Here is an 18,511-nt window from a genome sequence, read left to right as displayed (position 1 = left end):
GCTGTCACTTGGATCTTTAAACCACCTCGTGGTCTCTATCCCTCCCCTGCCCTACACCTTCACCCCAAAATGCCACAGGTGACATTTTTTAAAACACAAGTTACTTCTGATTAAAACCTTTCTAAGAGAGTGGGAGAAAATATTGACAAAACGCGTATCTAATAATATTTAAATAACTCTCAAAACTAAGAAAACAACCCATTTTTTTTTTCCTAAGTACAAAAGTAGGTGGAGGAGGCACCTCAAAAGATGCTCAATGTCTTGTCATCAGGGAAACGCAAATTCAAACCACAAGGAAATGGGCCTCTCAGGAAGGTTCACTTTAGCAAACGGAACAAAAAAGAAATACCTGATAATGCCACGTGCTCACAAGGACTTGAAGTCATCAGACCCACATACATCGCTGATGGTACAGCCCTCTCAGAAAGCCACTTGACTGTTTCTTATAGAGTTAGAATACATTCGCCAAGCAACCTAGAGATCCTGCTCTAGATATTAACAAAGAGAAGCAAAAATTATGTCTACACAAAGACCTTATTGACTCTGTACAGCAGCTTTATTCAAAGCTGTCCAAACAGGAAACCACCTGAATGTCCCTCACCTTAGAAATAGATAAAGGAAGTAACTATGATCTATGCAACCAGGTAAGTGGACCTGAGAGCTTCATGTAAAATGAAAGAGACACAAAATCCTACATATGGCGTGACTCCGTTTATGTGACATTCTGGAAAAGGCAGAACTACAGCGCTTTGACCATCTCAGTAGTCACCAGGGTGCAGGGGAGGAGACCAGCTACAAAGGGCACAAGGAAACTGGGGTGGTAATATTCTTTAGCTTGCTTGGGTGATTACAGCATGACTACATGCATTGTCAAAACTCGGAAGTATATGCCTTAAAGGGGTGGATTTTACTATATATCAGTTATTACTCTTGTAAATCTGACTTTAAAACAAAAATCCTGTGACTTCTCCCAGGCGGGGTAAAGTCCACGCAACTTAGCGCCAATGGACTGGAGCTAAGCCCTAACTCCATGTGCTTTGAATAAAGGTCCCAGTTGAACACAGGACAGATGTATACTCAGAGTCAGAACAAAATGAAATCATTCGTATAGTCCTGGGGTGGAAAATCTGTTTTCCTGCCATCCAGGTCCCGGTCTGTCCACTGTCACACACAACCTCTGTAAGGGCAATGCCAGGGACTTCCTCGCACACAGCTGGCACCCAGTAGTGGATCTAGATTGAAGTGGCTGACCTAGAAGTGGTCCATGTCCCACAGGGGCAATGGAAATATGCAGAGTCAGGACTGTCACAGAGACAGGGGAGGAGGCAAACACTGGCAGCTGCCAGGGATGCTACACATCGTGCCAAAGGCAGGGGAGGTACCTGGCTCCATGAAGAGGTGTCCCCCAAATGCCAAGGGCGGCCTGCTGAGAGAGGCTGGTCTATGGGAAGGGAGGCAGGTAGCAAGTATGTCTTCTAAACAGACCCTGGCCTGTGAGACAGACGTCATGATCCCAGCCCACAGCTGAGAACCAAGAGGCTGGCTTAGTCGCCAGGGGCCACCCAGTTGGGGGCTGGCACAGCAGTTTAACCTGCACTCATCCTAAAGCCCACAAACTTCAGAGCCTCAATCAGGTCCCATCAATGGGAAGTCAGGCTGGTCGGAATAAGGCGGGTCACATAGCCCTCAGGACACAGTGAGCCAGGCTGGCCCCGGGGCAGAGGGTAGGTCACTGGAGGAACACAGTGTGCCCCAGGGAGCTCAGGTAATTTAATCACATGCACACAGCTTTGTAAGCCACAGAACCACAGTCTCCTCCCCAAATCCTAGGCTCCTGTTGGGGTCCACTGAAGTTTCACAATCTCTCAGGGTTTCTGCCATGAGGAGGCAAAGCCAATATTACAGCTTTGCCTATTAGCAAAGCTAATATTACAGCTTCCAATGGCCCTTGCCCAAGACCTCCTCCTGTGTTTACCCACTCGGCTGTTTGTTGAATGCTTGACCTGCAGGTATGTGTCTGCATGAAGGTCAAACTCCTACAGAAAGATACATTCCCACCCTGCCTGGTCTGTCTTGCTTCTGCACTTTCCTATCCCCTTCCCAAGCCCTACCTGCCAGCTGCTCCGTCACCCCCAACAGGCTAAGCTGGTTTGTCTCTCCAGGCCCAGGCTGCAGCCCGGAATACACTCCATCTCTCTGCACCACCCTCCCACGTGGACCGGGCATCTCTCTCAGTCCAGAGATATGCTCTTGTGTCCATGCCCACTCACCCTCACCAAAAACAAAGGGAGATAGGAGGAGGGAAGAAGGAGAGGAAGGTCACAAGGAAGGAAAAGTAAGACACTGGCCTTTCTCCAGGCTGCCTGCCCTTGGGCCTGAGGCCCGATCCTTCCCTAGTGCCCGGTCATCTCTGTGGCAATCTCTGGAGTTCTGGGGTGCAGAGTGAATGTGTAATGGGATTTACAGGGGACAGGGCCCCCATGCTGAACTTCCTGAGTCTCCATTTCCTCTCCAAACTGCCCAATCTCCACCATAGTGGCAGGCACAAAGGGGTGAGCGCAGGTGGGGTAAGCACAGAGAGACGGGTCGACAGACTCTGCCTTAGCCTTCCTGGGTTCAAAGAGCCTTCTTTGCTGGTCTTGTAACAGGGTGGTCCCCAGGAAAGGGGGAGGTTCCCTGCCCCACCCAAGGGAGGGTGGAGCTGAGCAGGAAGAGAAAAAGCGGAAGAAGAGACTAAGGAAGGAAGCAGGATGGAGCCAGGAGACCTGGAGGAGGCGCATGGAGCCTAGAGACACGTGAAGAAACTGCGCTTGTCTTTTGGTCGTGGACTGGGTGACACAGATGTGGGTGAGACCCGTGGGGAGGTGACCATGGCAGCTTTTATCTTTTTTTTTTTTTTTTAAAGATTTATTTTTATTTATACATGCACTGGGTACAGTCAGAAGCGCGGGAGGGTGAGAGAATTCACCAGAGCCGGAGTGGGGAGCAGAGCAGGCAGAAGGACCGAAGCACACTGCTCAGGAGGAGCAGCGGGTGGCAGGAGAGGTCTGCACGCCATGTGGGACCCTCCTCTGGCAGCCGGGGAGCAGCCGGGGATTGAACCGGCGCTGCAGAGGCTGCAGGCAGCTTCGCAACCCAGCGCTCAACCGCTGTGCCACCGGGGAGGCCCCGGCAGCTTTTATCTTGATGTTGATTTTGCTCTTTTCCTTCTGGGCTTGTCCAGTTGTTTGTGACCCTTTTCTGTGGGTCCCCACTGGAAGATGCTTTAGACTTGTAGCAGGCTTTGGGGCCTTGTTCTGGGCCAATCCCATATGGATGGACTTTTACCCACGAGGGGACGGGTAACTTTGGGTGCTTCATTTAGAAACTAGATTCTTTGCCTTACCTGTATTGTTTCCTAGTTTTATTAAAGTTCCTTTTCATTAAAGTCTCCTATGTTTTGTGTTGATGCGGCGGATGGCAGAACCCATTTAGAATAGGCAGGTTTGCGGGGTTTGGGCTGACCCTTTTCCCTGTCCTATAACAGTCTCATCCTCCAGGAAACAGTGGGGAAAGGAGTGGGGGAGCTTTCTGAACATAGGGAAATTCTGGGTCCCAGCTGACCTCATCCTGTCCTCACACTGCGTGGTTGGCCCCTCCCCTGTGAGCTGGCAGCCACTCTGGGACAGGACGTTCTCTCCTGCGGTGGTCCAGCAGCCAGGATGTGCCTGGCACGGGGTAAGTGGTCAATTAATCTGTAAAGACTGCACAAAGGAGCACCGCTGACTAGCAAGTGATTTAGGAAATCACTTTTTCTCTCTGACCTTCCATGTCTCAACTGAAAAAAACACCAAGAGCAATACCTAAGTTTTAAAGTTACTTTGTACAGTGAATATGTACAAAATCACATCGTACATTGTATAGTCTATGAATGCAGGCATCAATTGTTGTTATGATGATTATTACAAAGAATGGATAGTTATGATTTCAACTCAAATTCCTGGACAAGGAATATTGGTTTAGTTTAAACTGCTTAAAAGGCTGTTTGCACTAGGATTTAAAGGGGATAGGTGTCTGCCATTTGCTTGGAAAATCTCAAAATAGAGGATGATTAACAGAGGGATAGAAAATAGGTAGAAAGATAAGTCACAGAGCAAGTAAGAGTAAAACATTACTGATAATGTCGAAACAGTGGACATACAGGTTCACCCTTGGGAAATCCTTTCTAGTATGCTGTAGGTTTTTTTTAAAAAATCATAAAATGCAGATGGAAAAAAAGACAAAAGGAAAAGTAAGCTTCTGTCAAGTGAAATGGGGAGTTTCCCATGCATTCTTTCTTTCATGAGCTATTCAGACTCTGCACCATTTCATCCTTAATGTGCTGACTCACCCTTCAGATATTTATTGAGCGCCTCTTAGGCGTGCCAGCTACACCCTGGAGCTAAAGAATAGAGCGGTTCTGTCTAGCAAGGACCACGGGCATCTGAATAATTACAACGTAATAGGAAAAGTGCTCCAACCTGGGAATGCACAAGAGGCTGAGAATAAAGAGACATTGTCTGGGAAAATCAGGGAAGCAGAGTTGTGAAGGATAAATAGGAGCTTTCCAGAAAAAAAAAAACTAGGAGAATATTCCAAGAACAGATCACAGTGTGGGGAAAGGCCCAGTGGACTAGAGCAAGTGAGTGGTGCAAAGTCCGTGGCCATGGTCAGAGGGTGGGCCAGAAGAAGACGGCCTGGCTACGGCAGGGCTAGGAAGGTGATCAGATGGGAAACCTGCTCCATTGGTCAGCCAACCACATTTATGATGCACTTACTGTATACATAGCTCTGAAGAATGAAAAACAAAAGACCGTCTCTCCCACATAGGAGTTAAATCCCAGGCTACCTGGCTAGAAGCCCAGAATTCTGCGGTTTGGCAGAAAGATACAGGTGAAGCTTGGGAGTGAGAGGTGAAAAAGAGCAGTTGTAACTACACATTCCAGGAGGAGTCTTTGCAACTCTCCCACAAATGCCTCCCTTGCCGACCTGAAGACAGCAAACATCAAGGACAGGTATTCAGCCACCCATGGCCCCTCCACACCTGACAGAGGAGGAGGCTGAAGGAAGCACAGGGTCAGAACCACCGTTTCTGGTCCTTGCCAGGCCTCCCGTTTGCTACAGGACTCTGAGTAACTCCTCAAGGCCACCTCACCATGCCTCCCTTACTCATGTATAAGAGGGCAAGGCAGTGCTGGCACGCACCTTGCACCTCTGCAGCGTGTGGACCTGCTGCCCCTGTGCCTCCTCAGGCACGCTGGACAGTGGCCAGGCCCGGAGAGGCAGGGACTGCAGTATCGCGTCAGCCCCGAGGAGCTGTGAGCAACAGCCAGCCAGCCAGCCTCCACTCATTTTTATGAACTCTTTACTCCTGCTTTATTTTCACATTTTTTTAACTTCTAGAGTCGAGTGAAGGTTTCATTGGGTTTGACTCTTTCTTGATTGATATTAAGAGCACTTAGAGCTATCCATGTCCCCCTAATGGATGCTTTGACACTACAATGGGTGCTCACTTAATGGTGTCCATAGCTTGAGGGAAACCAACTTGATACAAAATGGCATATAATGAAACCAGTTGTTGGGCTCTCTGACAGCAGCAGAAGCAGGAGCTCACATCTGCAAGCTGGCTTATAGTTACCATAATTGCATGCACCCTCTGCCTCAAGCTTCACAGCAACGTCCTGAAATGAGTCCTACCCGCCCCACCACCAGCACCAAGAAACTGAGGTTTCATGTGGAGAAGCTGGGTGGACTGCTAGTGGAGGGGTCAGGATTGACAGAGTTCTGTTTCCTTACCAGGAGCTTTAGCTAGAGCACCTCATTTGGTTCTCCACAGTTCTCTGTTTAGTTGACCGCTGAGGGAAGGTGAAGGGGCTGTCCCACCTCACACAGCCAGTAAGCAGCTGGCCAGGAGCAACTCCAGTGCCAAGGTAGCAACTGTATCCCCTTAGAGAGCGAGCCTGGAATGGCCATGGGTGGGGGGACCCTCCCCCTGCACCTCAAGGTAACCCTTGCCCTGTCTCTGCTGGAGCTGCTGCAACACTCACTGCATGAGCTTGTCTTTGACCGGGTCTGAGGGGTAGCGCTTAGATTCGCCCAGGAACAGAGACTGGTATCGCTGCCGCCGGTCCTTTGTCTCGATCAGCCAGGTGTTGAGGTAGCGGCCCACACCTACCGGGTTCTGCACCGGGAGAGCAGGCAGCACATTAGCAAGCTGGATGCCTGGCTTGAGACTTGATCTCAAGCCTCCTCCCCCACCCGCAGGCTCTGCCCTATTCTACTTGTTAGGGGTTGTATTGTGCCCTCCCTCCCCCAAGAGACATGCTGAAGTCCTAACCACCAGTACCTCGGAGTGACCTTATTTGGAAATAGCTAACAGGTTCATTAGTTGAGATGAGGTCACAATGGTGTAGGGCAGGTCCTTAATCCAATGTGACTGTGTCCTTATAAAAAGAGACACACCGGGAGACAGCCATATGAGAGAGGCAGAGGTTGGAGTGATGTAGTCACAGGCCAAGGTGGGCACAGGACCACTGACCACTAGCAGAAGCTAGAGAGAGGCTGGAACGGTTCTCCCCTGCAGGTCTGAGAGCAAGCGTGGCCCTGGCAACAACCGGACTTTAGACTTCTGCTGCCAGGACAGTGATAGGACATGTCTCTTGTTTTAAAGCAGTGTGCTTGTGGAACTTTCCTATGGCAGCCTTGGGAAATGAATATGCCATCCCACCAAGAAATCCAAGCTGGAGTGCCTGTTCTGACCCAGGAGACGACAGGACAAAAACCCTGCCATCTGTAGAGGAGCAGTGCCTGGGGTGGGGCCGGGAGATGCTGGGGACCCAGGAGTCCAATGCAAAGTCAAACTTGACTTGGTTCATGAAGAAGTAGGCTCCCGCTGGGTGTGCGCGCAGACACCCCCATCCCCAGGGCTCAGCCTCTGGAACCTGACATCCCATCAATCCTTCCCACTTTGGAGGGCCAGCCTGGTGGTCATAGCTTGGTCCTTTGGCCCTTTTCTAAACATCTTACTTGGGAGCCCCAAGCAAAGACCCTTTCTCCTCTGCAGGAAATGCAAGCTGGGAGCGAGAAAAAGGATGTGGGACTGGCCGGTTGGGCTTCACATGAATGGGCAGGGTATTGGAGCGCAGGTACATTGGGGAACAAGCCATCCCTGGAGGAGGTAAAATGGAGGTGTGGGGTGCTGTCTGGGGCAGTGGGAGCAGTGCGGGAAGGCAGATGTTACAGGCAATATGTTCCCTGGGAATCCAGGAGGGAGCTTAAAAATATAAAGGTGTTCAAAGCCACATAAAACTAATACACGCTACTAGAAGTCAGGATGGGGGTGGCCTGATGGGATTGGAGTGGAAGGGGGTGTTGGGGTGCCAGAAATGTGATCTTCAATGTTCTGGAGGGTGGCCGCATGGTCAGGCTATTTTGTGGCAATCCGTGCACCTTTCTGAAGGATTACAGACACTGATGTGTGCAGTTAAAACCTGGAGGCCGGGAATAAGAAACAAATGAGGTCACTGCCAATAGTGTGAGCTAAGAAGGCAGGAACACAAAACTAAAATCTCCCCTACCTTACAGGATGCCTCTGGGGAGGGAATGGGAGGAGGGGCCGAGGGGTTCTTAACCAGGAGGGGAAATGAGCCAACTTCAGCAGTTCCTGCAGCCCCCAGACCAATATAAAGAGAATGGAGGGTGTGTTCCCCTGTCTTGAGCGCCTGGAAAGGCAGCATGGGCCTCACCTGGGAACAAATTAGAATTCCTGGCCTCACCCCAGGCTTACTGGGCAGAAGTTTTGTGTTTTAACAAGCCCCCCTGCCTCCCCACATGATAGTAATGCTTGCTCATGTTTGGAAACCAGGGTCTTTGAGAAAGAAGATGGTGGGAGCCCGGCATAGTCCCTGGGGGAGAAAAGAGGTGGGATCCTGCTCACGCAGATCGTCACTTCCTAGGGGGCAAGAAGGGTTTAGAGCTACCCAGCAGCAGGAACCCCACCCCAAGCACACTCACCCAGGCTCCCAAAAGCATCTGGTAGGGTTTGCCTGGCCTCTTGGAGGACAGCAGGAAGGGGGGCTGGTTGACGTGTTTGCATTTCTTCTCCACAGGAAGCCACATGCCAGGACCCGATGTGTCCTAGAGGGAAGGAAAGAGGTGCAGGTGGAGAGGCTCGTGGTGGTCAGCTGGGGCCAGGGCATGAGAGCGCTCTGACCTGACCTCCCCATTCTGGCCACCCTGGACCTTGAGCCAAAGACAGCAGGTGGTTCCCTGCCATCCCCAACTCACCAGGAGCCTCTCCTGTGGGAGAAAGGGATCTTGCTGTGCCCACATGACCCATGCCACCCACTCTCCCTTCCCCCATCAGCCTGACACTTCTTTTCAGGCTCCCAAGGACTCTTGTGGCCTGGCAGGGTCCAGAGAGGCTCCCGGCCCCAACTTGAGGAGACCCACACAGAGCTGGAGCAAGAAGAGCTGGGTTCAATCCCAGCACCTTCTGTCTTTGCTGGAAGAGCCTGAGCAAATCCCTCCCTATCTCTGGGCCTCAGTTTCTGGATCTGTAAAATGCAGGTCATCCTTCCCTTGGGATGGGGGGAAGCTGGGAGGGGCCTAAGCCAGCAGGCCTGCAGAAAATGTCGGTCCACCTTTTCCTATCTCCAGCCTCTTTCTTTCCCAAGCCCTTAGCAGTTCTCTCCCTGGGGGACAGACCTTGCTTGGTCTGACTGCACACCCTCACCCCCAAGTGGAGTCCACCACCCCTTGTCGGAGCAAGGGTGCCCTGCCCCAGTTTTCTCCCTTCCTCTCTCCAGGGGAGGAGAGACAGAGTGAAGGGCAAGGCACAGGGGACTTCTGGGTAAACAGAGGCACAAAGAGTGAGCGGGCCTTACTCAAGGTGACTAGAATGTGCAAGATCTGAGCTGAGCCTGATACCCCTCGTTTGCACCCCCTGGATAAGCCTCCACCTAACTCCAGCCCCCTACAGGAGAGCCAAGAGAGGAAGGAAGGCCATGGGGGAATACTGACTAGCTTTCGGGGACACTGGCTAAGGGTAGCCCAGTAAATCCTCTCTGGAGGGGTTTCAGGGTTGCGGGGAACATCTGAAAAAACCCCGTGCTTCTTCTTGTAACGTGAGTGAAGTTCTTCCACGAAGGTCTTGCAACTCGACAGTTCTTTGGGCTTTTTTTTCTGAGACACAGAAGAAAAAGGATTCTGTTAGACCCGAAAAATGAAGAGTCCCTTTCTGAGCACTGACCAGCAATGGAAGAACAGCGAGGGACCACACAGGGCATCCGTGCCCATCCTACCTGTTCCCGAGGCCAGACCTGGGCAGGCAGGGATGAGCCCCCCAGCCAGAGTGTGGGTTAGTCTGAGGGAGTCTCCAGCAACTCCCACCTGGGGCCACACGCTCCCACCAGCTGCGTTACTCCATCCTTCCTTTCACTTGCTTCACAGACATTCACTGGGTCACATACTACCCTAAGCAGGAGCAATAGTCCAAATATTCAAAAACCAGTGTTGTTGATATTTTTCTGGAGGGAGGGAACAAGAATTTTTACAGCAGTGAAACTACTCTGTATGTTACTATAATAGTGGGTCCTTTTGTCCAAACCCAAAGGATATAAGCTACCAAGAGCGAATTGGATGTCAGCTAGGGGCTGTGGGTAACAGTGACGCTTCCATTGTAGGCTCATCCGCTGTAAGTAACATACCACTCAGGGGTGGCATGTTGATGGGGGTGGGGGAGACAGAGGGTAGGTGGGAATCCTCTATGTTCTGCTCAGTTTTAGCATGGACCTGCATCTTCTCTAAAAAAAAAAAAAAAAGGCTATTTTTTTAGACAATAGCAACATTGTGCTGTCATCCTGACTGGGCATTGGTGGTGGTGCCTGCAGGAGGAGGTCTGGAAGCTCCTGCTGTGCTGGACACTTCAGCAGCTGGTCATGGGGAGATGTGGGAGGTTCCAGGAAGAGCCAGATTGGGGGGCCCAGTTCAGCAGCTATTTTCCACCTGCTCCCAAAGTATTTCAATGTTCCACCCTCTTTTTTTTTTAAAAGACCCATCTACCCATGCACACAAGAGCTGGGGTACAAGTCAGAGATGGGGGGCGGGGTGAGAGGATTCACTGGAGACAGAGTGGGGAACAGAACAGACAGATCGACTGAAATACACTGCTGAGGGGAGCAGCAGGAGAGACAGGAGAGGTCTGCTGCGCCATGTGGGTAGCTTCCTGGCCGGCCGGGGATTGAACTCGTGCTACAGAGGCTGTGGATTGCTTCATAGTGCGGTGCTTAACCCCTTGCGCCACCAGGGAGGTCCCTGTTCCACCCTCTTGACCCCTTTCTGGCTCTCCCGAAGCCCTTTACTACAGGCTCGCCAAGGCAGGTTTCCCTGTGCCTGGACTATGACCTGGCCTGAAGGTACACAGAGTGAACAAGGTGCACATAAAATAAGCAGGTAAAGACAAACAATTCCAATTGCTATGAGTCCAAAGAGAGCAAAGTATAGCTTCCCATGAATCACACCACAGGAATTTGACGTGTGCAGGAAAGGGAGGTGGCAAGGCAAAACTCCGCCTCAGTTTCCTGTGCTGGTGCTCCAAGTCTCTGCCATGTTAACAGAGTACTGCCACCAGCCCTGTCAGCTAAGCTGGACCCGGGATGCCTGGGGCAGCAGGATACCTAGACCTGTGCCTCCAAGGTCCCTGTAGATCTGGTGACCAGTCTCCCACCCAGTCCTGGCATCGTGGCCAACTGCACCTCCCCTGCAGCTCATGCCAAGTCAAGTGAGACAGAACTGGTGGCAAAGCCAGACCCACATACTGAAATTCAAAACCTGACTCTTCCCTGAGCAGCTGGGTAGCCAGCCTCAGTTTCCCCACATAACACAGAAGCCATGCCCTGCCCTTGCTGTGGGGGTAAAGGCACCCAGGGTGGTGCTCCTGCTGAAAACTGAGACCTGGCATCTTCCTGGGAAAGCTACCCCCACCCCTGCCTGGGCACACACCAGCACAGCGTAATGTCCATATGGCTGGGGCTTGTGTCGGTCGCCAGAGAAAATGTCATAGGGTCCTCGGGTGCTCACAGATCGTGCCATGTAAGTCTCGATGCCACTTTTGAGGCGGTAGGTGCCTGGTGCCAGGCCGCTCCCCTAGAACAGAGCACAGAGGACCAGCCTTGCAGGCAAACTGCTAGGGCTGACCCACCACCCCAGCTGTTCCCCATCTTTCTGGGAGCCTCCCCGTAAGACTCTGCAGGAAGGTGGACAAGGCAAAGCCTGGCCCGGCAAGGGGGGCTACCTGATGAGCCAAAGGGGATGGCTTGTTGGACATCTTGGACATGAGACCCTCGGAGTGAGACCGGTTCCAAGCACTCTCCTCCAGCTTAGTGTAGGGGTTGCCTTTCTCCCCGTAATTTCCAGGACCTGGGTAGTAGTTCTGCAGGGGGAGAAAAGCACACAATAGCCGCCAATCCCGCTCCCTGTGCTGAGTGCATCTGAGGAGGAGATGCCCTTGGAGGGGAACGGGATTTTCAGGTCCACAGACTGAACCTCTACCACTGCCCAGAATTTCAGTTCCAAGCTCAGACTCTCCGCTAAGCCCCCCTGACCTTTGCAGCTTACCTTTCACCACTTCCTCTGACATCCCATTCTTAGCCAGAGTGGGCTCCTTTCTGGTCCCCAAACCCATGTCATTCTGCCAACCTCCTTGTCTCTGCATGCATGTGCTATTACTAACACCCAAGATGCTCTTCCTGCCTCCACTGCTTTGGAAACTTCTAAATCTGCAAAGCCAGTGCCTGGGAATGAAGTCTTCCTTCCCCTATCAGCCCAGCTGCTTGCTTTGGGGGGTGGGGGGATCTCAGAAATTCTGCTCGAAGTCATAATCCTGCATTTGCATGAATGGGTTTCCCACTGTACTGGGAGGATCTGGAGTCCTGGGTTCAAATTTTGGCTCTGCTGCTTCCTAGCTGAGTGAACTTCGGCACCCATTTAATACTTCTTTTATTTAAGATTTATTTATTTATGCATATAAGAACTGGGGTGTAGACCAGAGATGCAGGGGGTGAGAGGAGACAGAGTGAGGAGCAGAACAGGCAAATGGACTGAAATACACTGCTGAGTGGTGCAGCGGGGGAGACAGGAGAGGTCTGCTGCACCATGTGGATTGCTCCCTGGGGGTGGGGGGAAGGGGATCCAACTCGTGCTGCAGTGGCTTGCAATAGCTTGATAGTGCTGTGTCTTTAACCACTGCGCCACCAGGGAGGCCCCCATTTAATACTTCTGAGCCTCATGGCCCACATTTGTAAAATGGGGGTTCTTTCTCCCACTATTTAAATAATGTCTATAAAGCCTTCTGCTCCAACTCAAAGTGGGCACAACTGTCACATGGTCAGTGGTGGGGGTGGGGGGTGAAGGAGGAGGAGGTAGAAGAGGTTGAGAATCGTGGCTGAAATGACCTGCCGGGGCCCTGACTGCCAGGATCAGAAGTATGCTCTCTGTAAGTGGCGTGAGGAGAGCCACCCTGCAGTGTGGGTGGTGGGCGAGTGAGGGCCTGGGGGTCCTTGGGTAGGGACCGGGCAGGAAGTTTGCTGCAGAACTGCACCTTTTAGCCATGTGGGGTCGCTGCTGTTCCACAGATGGCTCAGCCCTGCCCACCTCCCACCCCTCCCTCCACCCCGCTCCCCGCAGCTCTGGGAAGCAGCTCCACAGAGTATGGCTGAGGGGCAGGGAGCGCTGCTGGGAAAGTCAGGCCACTGTGGGCATCCAATCTGTTCACCTTCAGAGCAACAGGATGACACACGGCCTCCTCCAAGCGCCCAGGGCTGAGCTGGGTCTCTGCAGCATCTATTAAGTGAGTCCTTCACAAATCTTAACATCTTTGTCCCAGAGGCGAAGGGAAAAGATCCAATCAGCACCATCCACAATTAACAAATGGGGAAACTGACTCTCAGAGACGACTTGTCCAAGTTTAGGGTCCCAACACCAAGCTCCATGATCTTTCTGAGTCTCTACCGTCCAGGCGCTATGGTAGGCACTGGGGTGGGAGGGCAATGAGCCCGCCCTGGGAGACCTGAGAACGGGGCTCTAACAAGGAGCAAATTGGGAGCTCGTGGACCTGGTGCTGGTGCTGGTGCTCTGTTGGCATGGATTCATCTGTCCCCTAAAACCGTCAGGTTCAGAGATAATAAGATACTTGGGTTGACGTGAAAGCCCGTGATTTGAACGAGGCTATGTTGCCGAGCTTTTGGGTCCCAGGTGTGAGTAATTCAATCTTCATTTACAAGATTTTTTTTAGCTGGGGCATAATGAATGAGAAGGATTCCAAAGACAGGGGTGGGAGAGGGGCAGGTCCTGCAGGCAGAGGGGCAAAGACAGGGATGCCAGGCAATACCCCAGACCAAATGGGAGAGGTGTGCTGGGAAGAGGGTAGGGAGGGGCAGCAAGGTCGGATTCTGAGGCAGGAGGAAAGCTGAGGAAGATGAGTAGGGGATTCAGAAATTGGTCAAGAGGGCTGGGGCCTGGGCCATGGTGGAGGCTGTGGAGATGAAAGGAAGAGGATAGATGAAGAGCACAAGGTAAAAGCACAGGCCCTAGAGGCCCTGCAAGGTTTCTGGCTCTGGCAAGGCAGCACCATTCCCGGGGATGAGCAGTCCCAGGGGAGTTTCTGACCTGTGGGTTGGGGGGAGGCATGCAGAGTTTAAGGTGCCTGGGAAACCCTGGGTGGGATCTAGCGTCATCTGCAAGGAACTTGGCTACAGAACCCAGTACCATCGCTTCTCGGCCTTTTGGCTAAGATCAAGTGCAAAACCCAGTACCCACAGAGTCAAGAGAGGGAAAGGGGATGGCAGCAACCATCAATGACCAGGAGGGGTGGGGTTATAAGCCCACAGAGGACATTGCCTTTGCCTAGGGGGGGTGGTCGGGCCACCCAGTCTGATTTGGGAAGAGCTGGTGGGACCCCTTAGTGCTTTGGGCACCTTCATGCCTTGGCATTGGCACTGGGGAAGGCCCCTGGGAAGGGTGGCATTTCTATACTTTCAGTAGTGGGGGTGCAAATGGAGGGAGCAGAGGCGGCATGGGGTTCCCAGCCCAGGTCTTGCAGCCGGCCCAGGACTTGCCCTCCTTCGGGGACTGCCTTCTTCAGCGCCACCTCTGTGAACTGACTAACCAGCCCTGAGCCCAGGACAGCAGCTCAGAGAAATCCTGCAGAGCCAAGCAGAGGCTACTGTGGAGCGATATGGGGACCAAGAGGAGAAGAGACAGCCAGAGCGAGGGACAGGCCGTGACACCTCAGCTCAACCAAGTCGGCCACCACTTAGGTTCCCCAGTGCTGGCGGCTGGGGACACAGGAAGCAAATAGCTAGCATGAGAGTTGTTCCCCAACTCCTCTGGCATCAGCTGGGCCGGGCGCTGACATAAGACTCTGTCCTCCGCGGACAGCCAAGAACGGAATCCAAGCGCACCGAGTCTGTGGGTAAAGGGCAGTGGGTATGTGGACCCCGTGGATTCCAAACCTGCTTCTGCCGCTTAGTAGCTCTGTGACCTTGGGCTATTATTTAACCTCTCAGCCCTTCAGTTTTCTCATCGGTAAAGTGGAGATGATGATAGTGCCGACTTCATGGCATGGTTGTGAAGATTAAATTAATTAGTACACTCGAGTGCTTAGAACACTGCCTGGCACGTGATAGTGCTGTTAAGTGTCAGCTATTATTACTGTAGATTTGAAGGTAATGACTCATTTTAAATGCCTCCAGGTGCCCCCCTCTCCCTGCTTCACAGTTACAGCTTCTGCACCCAAAAATGCATGTGCTCATCCCCTGAAGTGGCACAGACTAATTCCCAGGCTTCACAGCAGGTTTCACAGGGGTGAGGTCTGGGGGAAAGGCCCTGGTGTGCGGCCTAGGGCAAGTTGCTTGTCCTCTCTGAATGCCCAGGACTCATCTGGACTCACTGCAAAAATGTAGAATGTTTTGGAGCACCTGGTACTTTAAGTAGGCAAGCATGCACTTACTCAGTCCACAAGTACTTACTCATGCCTACTATGTGCCAGGCACTGCCAGGACCTGGAAATTCTGGAGTGAATGAAGCAGGTAGATGTGGTCCACCCTCAGGGGCTGATGTCCAGAGGGAGAGAGATACTAACCGCACTCCACAGTCAGGGCTCCTGGGAAAGACAGACCTCACCCAGTGGAGGTCAGGTCAAAACCATGGAGCTGAAAGCTGAGGGGTGAATAGGAGCTCCTTGGGTAAGGAGGCTGCTGCGGGTGGAGGGGGAAGCATTTCTGGCAGAGGGAACAGCAAGAGCAGAAAGCAGTGTAAAAATCACGGTGCATTTGAGGAGTTGGGAGGACGCGTGAGGATGCGTGTCCTGTACAGAGGGCGTGCTGGCCGGCCTGGGTGGAGGGGCACTCTATAAAGTGCAGACAGGCTCAGTAATAGGGTGACTCCTGTTTCCTCCCTCGCGACCTCACTGCTAAGCTTGAATCCCAGTAAGTATCCCCCCCACAACCTGGCCCACACCAATACCACTGCAGCCCCCCTGCCATCCCCACCTCTCACCTTCACTCCTGCAGCCTCCAACCACCACCCCTATGAAAATGCAAATCAGACCCTCCCCCACCCCATCAAAATCCTCCCATCTTCTCTGGCATTCAGAACCAGACCCGAACACCCCTCCCCTCAACCTCCATGATTCAAGGTCCTTCTTCTGACCAGCAAGCTTGCTGCTCCTCAACCTTCCTGCCTCCTCCACTCTCAACCCTGTCTGCTGGTCTAACTCCCCCAGGAGGTTCCCACCTCAGGGCCTTAGGCTTTGCAGTTTCTTCTGCCTGGATACTCTCACAAATACCATGAGTCTCCACTGCTCATGGCCTGAACATTTGCTTAAACGTCACCTTCCAGAAGGCTTCCCTGCCCAGCCTACAAATTGCATCTCCACCACTGTCCAGCCCTTCCTGTCTCATGGTCCTCACAGACCTGATTGTATATGATTTGCTTTTTTGTGCTGTTGCTTCTACACCAGGACACCAGCTCCATGTGGGCAGGCACCTTGTCTTTCTCGCTGCTGATCCCCAGGGCCTAGAAGAGCCATGGTTCCAGCAGGGGTCCATCATCCTTGGCTAGCTGGCTGGCTGGCTTCATGGATGAATGGATTTTTTTTGAGCACCTCATTGGTACTGGGCTCTGTGCTGCAGACTTAGAGATGAACCAGGCCCATCCCCGCCAGCAGGTCTGCTGGGGAGACAGACACAGGAATATGGGCTAGCCAGTGGCACTGGAAAGCACAGTGGCTGTGGGACCCCGAGTGGAGCCTGGCCAAGCCGGCTGGGAGCCCGGCAGGAGGAAGGCACCGCGCAGGGCACAGGTGAGAATACCTACCCCGATGAGTCCTCGGAAACGAATTTCCCCGGAGCTGAGCAGCCCACGGGTGCTACATGGCTTCTGCTTCAGCACTTCAATGAAGTCTTTGAAGTCATAGGAGCCAGGGCCCAGTTTTTCCTTCTGCACCAAGAGAAGAGAGCAGACAAGGAAAGACAGATATTTAAAAACCTTAAACTTGGGAATGTCCACCTAGGAAGGAGTGGGGAGGGGGGTGGGTGCTAGAATTGACCAAGTGGACCTGGCCCAACAGACAGGGAAAAGTGTGGCCCTGGGGCCTCACCTGCTGCCGCTTCTCCTTCATGATAGCCTGGTACTGATAGTGGGGCAGCTGGGTCAGCCGCGTGGCTTCTTGGGCCTTGGCCCAACCTGTGCCCATCTCTCTCTTGAGCTTCTTCTTGCTGAAGCAGGTCTCCATGGTCCCATAAGTCCCAGGTCCTATGTGGGCCTGAGTGAGAGCACAGTCAGAGCTGGGGTGGCCACACTCACCCTGTCCACCCACAGAGTAGGTTTCCACCAAGCAGCCGCCCTGACCTGGGGTAATGCCCTTGTGTGGCCCCCAACCCCAGAACCAGCCTGGCACCAAGGGGCATGGTACTAAGGGTGCAATCAGGACATGCTCCATCACTGGCCCCTTACAGAGAACTTCAGAGAGGTGAAGTAACCCTTCCAAGAGCCCAGCCCGTGTGTGTAAGAGCGGGGAATGGATGCAGGTCTCTGGGCCACAACACACACTGTTTTCACTGCAGTCCTGCATTGCAGGATCGCCCAGAGCTCCAGCTCCCTGTCAAGGTCTGTGCTCCACCATGGGCTTGGAGAAGGGTAAGGTATACCCCTCATACAGCTCAGCTCACCCAACAGAATAGAGGACTCTGAGGGGCAGTGGCCAACCCCGCTGAGAGCTCAGGGAAGCTGCACCAACTCACCACATTTTCGGAATATTTCTTGAAGTATGGGGCCTCTGTGAAGGTGCTGAACTTCTTATGTTTGGGATAAACAGCAGAGATGTCAAACCTGGGGAGGGGTGGAGGCCCAGGGATAGTCCAAGACCTGGTACCCAGCCCTGCCACCCAGCCCTGCCAGCTGGCTGAGGCAGGAAGGAAGAGCAGGGCTGCTCCCACCTCAGGGTCTTATCCTTCCTGGTACCTGTCTCCAGATAACCCCCTTACCTGGTCCCCGCCTCCCTGAAGGGCCTTTACTTAGAAGTCAGCTTCTCAACACAACCCCAGCCACCCTTTAGCACCTGCCAGCTCCTTCCCCCAGCCTTCTTTATCTCTATAGCTTAACATTTTATTTATTTTTCTTCAATACTCACACTAACCAACATGCGCATATGCACACACACACACGCATGCACACACACACACTCCTGAGTCCAGAGATTTGCTATTTTGTTCACTGATGTGTCCCCACTTGCTAGAACTGAGACTGGCACATGCCACTTGTCAGTGTATATGTACGTGACCACAGGTGATACACACACACACACATTATATAATATATATTATATATAACACAATATATTAATATATAATTTATATTATATTATATATTATGTAATATATATTATATAATATTATAATATATATATATGAATTGTATGTATAAAGAAAGACACCCAGGTGACATCCTAACCACTCCCTTTGAGCTGAGTGACCTACTGTGGGCCAAGCCTCTTGGCTTCTGAGTCTAGTGTATAGTAGATGCTCTCGAAATGGTTTTAAGTAACTTAAATAGGATGGTAAAAGAACTCTGGGCAGGAAAGCACAGGAGGAACCCCCACCCCATCCCCCACCCCCCACCCCCAGTCCAATGCAGCGTCGTGGGCCCTCCCCCGACCCCCTCTCAGGCTAAGGGGGCTGACTCCCAAGCCCAGAATCACCAGCACAGCCCCACCAGGCCCTACCTGTGGCTCTGCACTCCAAAGGGCGCCCCAGTAAACCATTTGGTGGCCATTGCGCTAACCCACGCCAAGCAGCGAGTTCCTTACGAGATACCTGTGGCGGGAATCTTCCTCCGCGCTGCCCGCCAGGCGGTCCTGCTGCTGTCAAGGCAACCCGGGTCTGTGATAAGCGGGAGGACTGTGCGCTGTCTGCATGCGTGGCGCCCCCTCTTGCCT

The 18,511-nt window shown here is 52.6% G+C and overlaps 1 protein-coding gene across 5 annotated transcripts in view; it reads right to left on the bottom strand.

The window, feature by feature from the left end:
- The window catches only part of LEXM (lymphocyte expansion molecule), a 29,687-nt gene extending 11,176 nt beyond the window's left edge, over positions 1 to 18,511 (bottom strand). For 2 of the 5 annotated variants that reach the window (XR_005122786.2, XM_037498203.2), the window contains exons 1-9: positions 18,299 to 18,509; positions 17,319 to 17,406; positions 16,676 to 16,840; positions 16,393 to 16,515; positions 11,312 to 11,449; positions 11,020 to 11,163; positions 9,040 to 9,201; positions 8,032 to 8,154; positions 6,066 to 6,199 (exon numbers count right to left, since the gene is read on the bottom strand). Coding sequence is in view for 2 of the 5 variants with exons in the window: in XM_037498203.2 (XP_037354100.1) it covers positions 6,066 to 6,199; positions 8,032 to 8,154; positions 9,040 to 9,201; positions 11,020 to 11,163; positions 11,312 to 11,449; positions 16,393 to 16,515; positions 16,676 to 16,840; positions 17,319 to 17,406; positions 18,299 to 18,348 (1,127 nt within the window). In the remaining 3 variants the exon portion in view is untranslated. Of the gene's footprint in view, positions 1 to 349; positions 489 to 6,065; positions 6,200 to 8,031; positions 8,155 to 9,039; positions 9,202 to 11,019; positions 11,164 to 11,311; positions 11,450 to 16,392; positions 16,516 to 16,675; positions 16,841 to 17,318; positions 17,407 to 18,298 lie in introns of all 5 variants that reach the window. The other 3 variants (XR_005122787.1, XR_008550148.1, XM_037498202.2) reach the window with 3 other exon arrangements.

This window comes from Talpa occidentalis, unplaced genomic scaffold (genome assembly GCF_014898055.3).
Source record: "Talpa occidentalis isolate TD23 unplaced genomic scaffold, MPIMG_talOcc4v2.1 talOcc4.9, whole genome shotgun sequence".
NCBI lineage: Eukaryota > Metazoa > Chordata > Mammalia > Eulipotyphla > Talpidae > Talpa > Talpa occidentalis.
This window is presented reverse-complemented; position numbering and strand designations above follow the sequence as displayed.